This window comes from Helobdella robusta (genome assembly GCF_000326865.2).
Source record: "Helobdella robusta unplaced genomic scaffold HELROscaffold_7, whole genome shotgun sequence".
NCBI classification, from domain to species: Eukaryota; Metazoa; Annelida; class Clitellata; order Rhynchobdellida; family Glossiphoniidae; genus Helobdella; species Helobdella robusta.
In genome coordinates, this window is record NW_008705398.1 from 4561417 (window position 1) to 4569918 (window position 8502).

Sequence of the window (8502 nt, forward strand, 5' to 3'; positions counted from 1 at the left end):
TAATACGCTAACGTAACCAATTCAAACATTACCAACACACGTCCGCACTCTGTCAAACACAACTTGAATTTAAAAGTTAATCTATTAAATGTTTAAAAAATAATTATTTTTTCTAATAAAAACTAATTTTATTTATTTAAGTCAACTCAATGTGTAAAAATTTTTATTAAACTATGAAAAAAATATTTGTCATTATTAATTTATTTTTGGTTTAGGTTTACTTTTATAATAAAAACTTTTATTTAGTTTATTTGTCGTAAGGAATTCGTGTGATTTTAAAATTTATTAAATTCGTAATAATGCCTAAAGTTGTGTCCAGAAGTGTCGTCTGTACGGACGTTAAGGACCAGGAGGAGTACCAGGGAGAGAAACCTTTGAATGTTTATTACTGCATATGCGGACAAATGTCACTAATTTTAGGTGAATTTACTGTAGTCTTCTTTACTTTACTCAATTTACTGTTTATTACTTTACTTACATTGTCGTTAAGAAAGTCTATAAGCAAGCCTTTGCCGTTCACCTTTTACAGATGTTCTGTTATTTTTGGTTACCAAATGAACTTGTGTATGACTGTATGTATGTTGTAGTAACTAATTAATGTTCAACTTCAAAGTTATATTCATTCTTTTAATTAATTTTAATTAAAATGTTAATCTAATGTAGTGACATAGTTTATATTTTTATTATGTTTATGCATAGAATTTTAATTTTCAACAACTTTTTACCTCAGCTATGGACTTTTGTGTTGATTATATAATTATAATAAAAATAAGACTTAGAAAATAATTAAGTTTGGAGATCCACCTTAAGGTTAAGAATTAAGATTACTAACCTATCTATTTCTTTGGCTTTGGGTTTGTAAAATGATTCAAATTTTATCTTATTAGTTAAAAATTCAAAAGTTAAAACATATTCATTAATGGAATGTCTAAAAACTGTGATTTGATAGATTTCACCAATTGCAAATGCAAATGGCATTTATTATTCATTCTTATAATAATAAATATACAGAAATTTGTAGTTGTCTAACTAGGTCCAGGGGTTCTCTTTGTATTGTATTGGCTATCTTAGAATATGTATAGAACTATAGAGCAAGAGAATTTCAATTATCTTTAAAGATTATATTGTTGAATGATTTATTTATTCTCATAAAATAAACTTTTCTTTGAAATAGAAAGCATAGTTGAAAATAAATAAATCAATTAAAAATCTATCATGTATTCATCTCTTAACAACCCACTGGCCCAAAACTGATTGTACGTTTGTATATTTTTAAAACCAATTGACTTATTTATTATTTAAATAGTAATTTGAATGATAAATAGATAATTTGAATTTTGTATAAATTAAAATTTAGTCATGGAGTGGTGACAATTGTTAACATTGTAATATATTTGCATCCTATAAATATAGCATTTCCATGAATAACCTTTGACTTTTTGATAACTTTTTCCAGACTGTCCAATCGAGAAATTGCCGTTAAGAAAGTACGACGGAGCCAGAGTCATTGACTCATCAAAGCACGCTCACAAGGTCACCTGCGATGTCGACGATGTTGTTCATCTAAGAAGGTTCTCAACTATTTGTTGCTCTTTGTTATTTGCAAATTTTGAAAGATTGAAGGTTTAATGTTGCTGATGTTTTTATGATCGAATTATCTGCAGAGAGACAGGAATAGAAAAGCAGTTTCGATTCAAATGTAAAAAGTAGGTCGTCATTATTTCTCCTTCATTCATCTGCTTAGATGATTAAATTTTATGCTGCTGCATTTAATTCAACGTTGACGTTGAACTTTAATGTAAAAAAAATTAACAATAAATAAGTACTGTGATGTGGTTTTTAAATATTTGATCCGTAAATATTGCTAAAAAATGTGTTGCAACCTGCCAGGTGCAGTTTGTGGCTCTTCTACAGGCACAAGGACAACAACCAGGTCAGTTTCTATTATTCGATATTTTAAAATTATTTTGGTTTCATTGATCATGTTTAAAATGGTCAATGTATTAATGACGTCATTGATGGTAATAAGCATTAATGACGTCATAATGAAAGTTCAGCTGTAGAATCAACATTGCTGAATTTGATGACACAATGACAAGCCAGGGTTATAATGCTAACAGGTGTGACAAATGATAGTTCATGAAATTTAATGATACACCTGCTAACAGTTAGAACAAATGATAGTTTATGAGATATAATGATACATCCTGCAGTTGTGTCTACAAATTGCTTTGGATCTACTACATCTCCAAATTTGGGAAGAGCCAGTGTAAGTTAGCTGAGATGGCAGATGCACCATTTCGTTTTTGATCATTTTAATGATCCTAATACCTTTCATCATTTTAGCACTCTGCAACCTGGCTCATATTCTTTTTGACCAAAACTTAAAGACAACACCAGGCTTTGCACATGTGATGCAGTTCTTATGTTTGCATACAAGATGTGGACGTGTGTGGTTCAGTGCAGTGGGGATGCGCAACTTTTGTGGCTCAAAAGTTTAATTGTAGTCAAGTAAGCAAGCAAGGAACAGTTCTGTGCTTTTCAGTTTAGAATTTTTACTTAAAGGACAAAAAATAACTTGGGAACATTGGAGCTCCAATTTTAATGCTGGCTGCTTCTTTTTATGATGGTCGTTATTTATTTCTAATGCCATTATTTCAATATAAATGTCTTCTTACTATTTATCTATTAGTCATTTTATTTCGTTTGATCAACATTGTTATGCAGATGACATCAACATTAAATCAACATCACCATCATGCAGATGGCATCAACATTAAATAAACATCACTATCATGCAGATGACACCAACATTAAATAAACATCACTATCATGCAGATGACATCAACATTAAATCAACATCACCATCAGGCAGATGACATCAACATTAAATCAACATCACTATCATGCAGATGACACCAACATTAAATAAACATCACTATCATGCAGATGACATCAACATTAAATCAACATCACCATCAGGCAGATGACATCAACATTAAATCAACATCACCATCATGCAGATGACATCAACATTAAATAAACATCACCATCATGCAGATGACATCACCATTAAATAAACATCACCATCATGCAGATGACATCACCATTAAATCAACATTACCATCATGCAGATGACATCAACATTTAAACATCACCAACATGCAGATAACGTTCATAGTGGAGAACTCTCTAGTGACACAAAATGACGGCCCGTTGAAACCTGATGTCTACAGCAGAATCGCTCAGCCTAAAAAGGTAGGAAGATTTTTTTTGAATGTATATGGTTGTATCTATTCTTTGCTAATGAGATTAATGTAAACATAGTAATTTTTTATTTGTTTGTGAATTGGATGATAAATAGATAGAATGGTGGATGGATGGATATTGGATAGATAGACAAACAGACAGGCAGGCAGATAGACAGACAGATAGATAGATAGGCAGATAGATAGATAGATAGATAGGTGTAATTGATTTGATAGGTAAGATGAGTAACAGTGAACCTAAAACTAGCTTGTTGTTGTCAACTTGTGTTGTTGTTGTTGTAGTTGTTGGGAAGGGACTGCATTATGTGAGGACTTGAAGGAAAGCGCCATATGAGGATTTGAAAGTATAAGTTATATAAAATGTTGCTGAAACAGAAGAAAGCTTTCATGGAAGTTTGCAAATAAGTTGGTCCTAATGCATTCCTAATGCATGACTTTCTTGGTAACGACAGATCAAACTTTTAACGCATATTATACAACTTTTATAAGCTTGTAATTGTTCTTTTATTAATTATTTAATTTAATTAATAATTAAAACGAGCATAAATGTGAATCCATTTGTGTTGTTGATCTGCACACAAAGGTCATGGTCACGAAGCACACGAAGAACATGGGCAAGTTCAGTTCTGTCACTGTCTCAACTGTGGATGAAGAGGAGGACGAGATTGAAGCGGTTGGTATCATCACTATCACCTCACTCATCGTCATTGTCGTCATCATCCTCATCACTATCATCATACTCATCATCATCATCACTATCATCACACTTATCATCCTCATCATCATCATCACAATCATCCATCCTCACTTCAATTGTAATTTGTTACCTTCAAATTTTTTGTTGACACCTGTATATATATGTTCATATGTTGGATTTGTTACCAGTTTTAAAGTTTAACTTCATGTCATAGTCTATAAAACAATGATGATGATGATGATGCTGATAGTGATAATGGTAGTGGTGAGGATGATGATGATGATGATGACGTTGATTATGATATAAGTTTGGCGGTGATTTTTCGGTACGTTTTGGTGGACCTTTCAAATTATTTTTCCGAAATTTATTGTCAAAGTTTTAGTCTTCATTACGCTGTAGTTCAGACTATTGAATGAATAAATAAAAAAGAATAACATAAAAAATGAATCTACCAGAAAGAAATAGCAGATTCCTACGCTGCCAACGCCAGAGTCATTGAAAAGCAATTACTTAGGAAGGGCGTCAACAAGAGGAAACTTCTAGAACAGGTACCTCCATCCATCCATCCATACATCCATCCATCCATACATCCATCCATCCATCCATTAATCTTTCTATCTTTTCGTTTATATGTCTATTCATTCATCAGCAGAACAATGCAATGCATCTATCCATCTTTAAATCATCTTTAAATCAAAACAGTGCAACTGCAAAATCTTTGCAGTTAGTTGTTGCAGTTAATTTTTCTAACGACTCTAACGCCGTGCAAGACTTCTTTAATTTGAAAGCACGAAAACGACATGCCAGTGATTTGTAACATTGCTGACGTGCATGCGTTTACTTTTTTTACAAAGTTCATTATTGCGTTTACTTTTTTCGCTAATTGATTTTGTGGTATAAAATATTGTATTGTTTCTATATTATATTATATAATATATTATATATTATATTATATATTATATTATGAATAATTTTGATAACCACCGCCCACCAACAGCCCGATGATGATGCGAAAAAAGCCCGACCGAAAGGAACCCTCATCGACATGATGAATAAATAATTTGAACATTGTCGAACCAAACGTGTTGTACATTATATATAATGTACAATGTTGGAATGTTTTGCTGGTTTGTCTGCACTGTAACGTACAACTGTTTTATAATTGTCGCATCAATTTAATACTAGTTCATCATTTTACAAACATAAATATTAAATGTGAAGTTACGGTCTTCACACTTTTAACAAATTTGAAGTGTTAATTTTTTTTTAAAGAGTACATTTACATTTGTTAATATATTTGATGTGTGTTTAAATCAGTGTGTTGGAGTCGTGAAAAATTTCCAACTCTTGCATCATAATTTCACCTTATTATCGCTACTAAATAAAAAATTCTTTAAAAAACACTTAAAATAGGTCAGTATAATTGTTTTTCTTAGTAGAATTACTTCATTTTCATGTTTTAAAACATAGTGAAAAAATTTAGTGATTTTATTCACATAATTAGCATTTATTTTCAGTATTAAAGATGATTGCTCATCGCTACATATATTTATCTTCTAAAAAACACTGTGTAATATTATATTATAAGAAAATAAACCTGGAGGCAATGTACTGCGATGGTCACTAATAACCTCACCTGCTACACAGAACAAACGCCGAGAACACTTGTTGGTAGTGCACCTAAGAAAATACGTGCAACAATAGCCATTGCAACAATTTATGTTCATATTGTGATGGATGCCGCGTTTTATTTTAAGTGAAGTTAAAGTGAAAATTATGTAACAAAAGTCCGAGCCTGATTTGGAAAAATGGCCGAAGTCTAGCCGGAGCCGAATTCTGGTGCAGCCCTATTTCATATTTACATTGGCAAATTTAGAAGTTTCATCAACACTAAATGATCATGATACACTTACAATGCGTCATGCACAGAATACATTTGGAGTGATAAATAAAAAAATTAAAATATTTAAACTGGCTCATATGCGGCTGGTAAATAAATATTTATTGGAGGAATAGATAATTAGGTGGAGGGAAGTATCGTGTGAGGTCATATGCATGCCTGCTTACCACCCCCTGTGTTTGACGAATGATGAACACGAGAATGTAAAGTGAATGAATGCTAATTAACTTTACAAGACGTCTGATGTTTTGATTAGATTAAATGTGGAAGATTGGAACTTTGAAAGTAATATTAACTGACTGATGCTGAAAATGTCGCTATTGGAATGTTAAAGTTATTTAAAGTGGCGCGTACGAGTGCATGCGATTGATGAATTTAAAGAATAATAATTATTTATTATTATTATTATCGCTGTTTTGCATTATTTTATGTTCATCATTAATTATATTTTTTAGAAGTCTGGATTACGGAATATTAATTGAGCGTATAATTAGTAATTTGATTAGATGCAATTAATGCAGCATGCTAACTATTTGGCTCGCAGGTGTTCTTATAATAAGCTTACTCTTCTTATTATTTTCATTATCACCATTACAACAGCCTCAAATCTCACCAGCATTAATTATTTATTATTTTCACAAATTAATTTCTATTTATTTCTGTTCATTTAAATTAAATGTTAATATGATGAATGAACGTTAATGAATGTAGCAACAGTGTTCTCGTGTCTATGAAACAGAAAGTAAATGTTTCAATGTTTGCGTTGAGGCGGCATGAGTCGTACGCTGATGTACGTTGAGTTTAACAACCAAGATACAACAATATGAAACTTATGTAAATATTTGTTCGTACCTATTTCTGCGTGTGAATATTATGGCAGGTGTTTGCAAAACGTATAGGAAATTCAGAGAACATAATGTTGGAATCACATCAGTAAATTTATTTCCATCACATGTGAAATACAGGAGCTGTCGAGGTGCACTTATGCATGCATGTATTTTGCATGTTTATATGTATCTTGATATTTATTATATACACATTATAAATATTTATATATGTATTTGTATTTGGACCCAAATCACCTCTGCTTTTAAGACTATTCAACTTCCTTTTCGAGCGCAGCAACATTTGATTTAATTTGACTCGTACTAATGGAAGAAAAATAATTGTCCAAATTCGCTTATAATGATTTATTTATATACAGCTCGGAGGTAGGCCATAGTAAATTTAATGGATTTAATTTGTTTTAATAACAATTTAAGTACTAACGGTTAACAAACGAATGGGTGATGAATTCAATTTCAAAATATGAGGAAACTATTAATTCTATTTTTATTCGTTAAATGATAAATCTTGTTCAATGACGGTAATTTTTGAAAATAATAACCACCGGAAACAATCTCAAAACAAAGAGAATTAAGTCAACCAGAGACAATAAAACTAATTTATGTTTAAATAATAATAATAAATTAATTAGCTAAACTGAAGTAGATACTGAAGTGCTGAAATGTGAACTAATTTTTTATTTAACTTTTCGACCATCGGTTTATTTGCGGTTTAAAAATTTTCACGTCAAGCCGAAATGTCTTCATCGGTTGGTCCGACTTGGCTTGGAATTAACAACACTTGTACGCATGCATACTTGCCAGCATCTGAATTTTCAAAAGCGGGACATTATATATATATATATATATATATATATATATGCTAGTATTTTTTTAGCATCGTAAATAGTGACAAAGAAGAATATGATGCTATCAATGAAGAAAAGGAGACCAAAGAAGATGACCAGCCAATTAAGAAACCTGACATCTAATTCGCATCAAAGTTCAGTTTTACAACGCCAAAGTTAATTTTTACAACGTCAAAGTTCATCTTGACAAAGTCAATATTTCCCTATATATACAGCAAGGAGCACTGATGATGATTCACTCGGAATCGAAATATGGCCTTATTTGCAGCATGAATTCGAAAAATAAGTTTATTTTGAATTTTAATAAACTAAACGTTCACCAAAAAACTTTAGTGAGAAAAATCGAAAAAACGAACTACAAACATATTAACGCCAAACATTCGGTAGAATTTATAGAATATTGTAAAAATTATGGTCTATTACCAACATATATATATATATATATATATATATATATATATATATATATATACATACATATATTCAGTACAATTTATAGAATATTGTAAAAATAATATATATATATATGTATATATATATATATATATACATATATATAAAATAGTGCAATATATCAATTTGAACACCGAATATGGTATAGAAATACCGAAAAAGCTTTTCTGTTCTATCATGCATAAAATAGACAAAAATTTTGGGTTTGAACTCAAAAAACTTAAGAATGATTTAAGTTTAACCGTTAGAAAAATTGAAAAGTTAAATACGAAGTTAACTAACGCAAAACATGCTGTGATCTTCATCAATAATTGCATTTAATTGCATTTCTGACAGTCTTAATCCTATATATATATATATATATATATATATATATATATATATATATATATATATATATATATATATATAGTTGTCATAGTGTTTTTTGTGCAATCATAATATCATCATCGATATTCGCAATATAGTTGAATTAATAATCTGTCGGATT

General features: G+C 30.5%; 1 protein-coding gene across 1 annotated transcript; it reads left to right on the forward strand.

The window, feature by feature from the left end:
* Window positions 1-205: 205 nt before the first annotated feature.
* Window positions 206-5376, forward strand: HELRODRAFT_96112 (hypothetical protein). The gene is made up of 8 exons (XM_009030997.1): window positions 206-420; window positions 1457-1572; window positions 1666-1706; window positions 1891-1933; window positions 3169-3258; window positions 3853-3942; window positions 4422-4514; window positions 4964-5376. Exons 1-8 carry the CDS (start codon window positions 300-302, stop codon window positions 5024-5026), a joined length of 657 nt encoding a protein of 218 aa, XP_009029245.1. The 5' UTR covers window positions 206-299; the 3' UTR covers window positions 5027-5376.
* Window positions 5377-8502: the final 3126 nt, after the last annotated feature.